At 56.3% G+C, this 725-nt stretch overlaps 1 protein-coding gene across 1 annotated transcript; it reads right to left on the minus strand.

Moving 5' to 3' along the window:
• Positions 1–5: 5 nt before the first annotated feature.
• On the minus strand, positions 6–346 carry LOC132009211 (interferon-induced transmembrane protein 3-like; the record flags this gene model as incomplete). The annotated part of the gene is made up of 1 exon (XM_059387531.1): positions 6–346. A coding segment is annotated over exon 1 (207 nt), but the record flags the coding sequence as incomplete, so codon positions are not given.
• Positions 347–725: the final 379 nt, after the last annotated feature.

Below are 725 nucleotides of genomic sequence, written 5' to 3' on the forward strand. Positions count from 1 at the left end.
CACCAGTTCAAGAAGATGGTGTTGAACAGGGACCAGACGATGTGGTCGGGCACGGCTGTCTCACCACGGATATTGATCACGGTGGTGGTCACGGGAGCCGAGCTCTGGGGGGGCCCGAGCACAGCCACCTCGTGCTCCTCCTTGAGCATCTCGTAGGTCGGGGGGACGCCGGCGTGGGTATCAGGGAAGAAGGGCTGGGCGTTGTGGCTCATGGTGCGGACGCGGGTGTTATACTGTGATCTGGGCCTTCCCTTTCCCCTGTAGTTTCCATTTCTCCAAAGTTTCTATTTCCTGCAGTTTCCAAAGTTGGGAACTGGCCAGGCTCCCAGAGGGCGGACCAATGCCTGAGTGTCCGGTTACAACAGGGCCAGCTAGAGGAGCGTCCTGGCCCAGACACTCTAACTGGGCCTGGGTAGCTACCCCACTTCCCTATTTAGGGATGTGGGTGGGCCATGGGGTCTTTTTCAGCCTGGGACTGTCCCCACTGTTTTAACAGTTTCCTACAGTCTCAGCTTATTAATAACTGGTGTTGTGGTTGACCCGCCCTGGTGGTTCTTACTGTGATCACAAGAAGCCCTTCAGCTATAACGACCAGCAAACCTGAGAACACTTTTAAATCAGAGACTGGAAACTACACAGCACAGTTGTGGCCACGAACTAGGAGGGGGTTGGACGGAGGGGAGGGGGTGGAAGGGGTGGGAAGCTGGACTAAAGGAGCACCTGAC

The sequence above is a fragment of the Mustela nigripes genome, unplaced genomic scaffold, assembly GCF_022355385.1.
Source record: "Mustela nigripes isolate SB6536 unplaced genomic scaffold, MUSNIG.SB6536 HiC_scaffold_7550, whole genome shotgun sequence".
Classification (NCBI taxonomy): Eukaryota; Metazoa; Chordata; class Mammalia; order Carnivora; family Mustelidae; genus Mustela; species Mustela nigripes.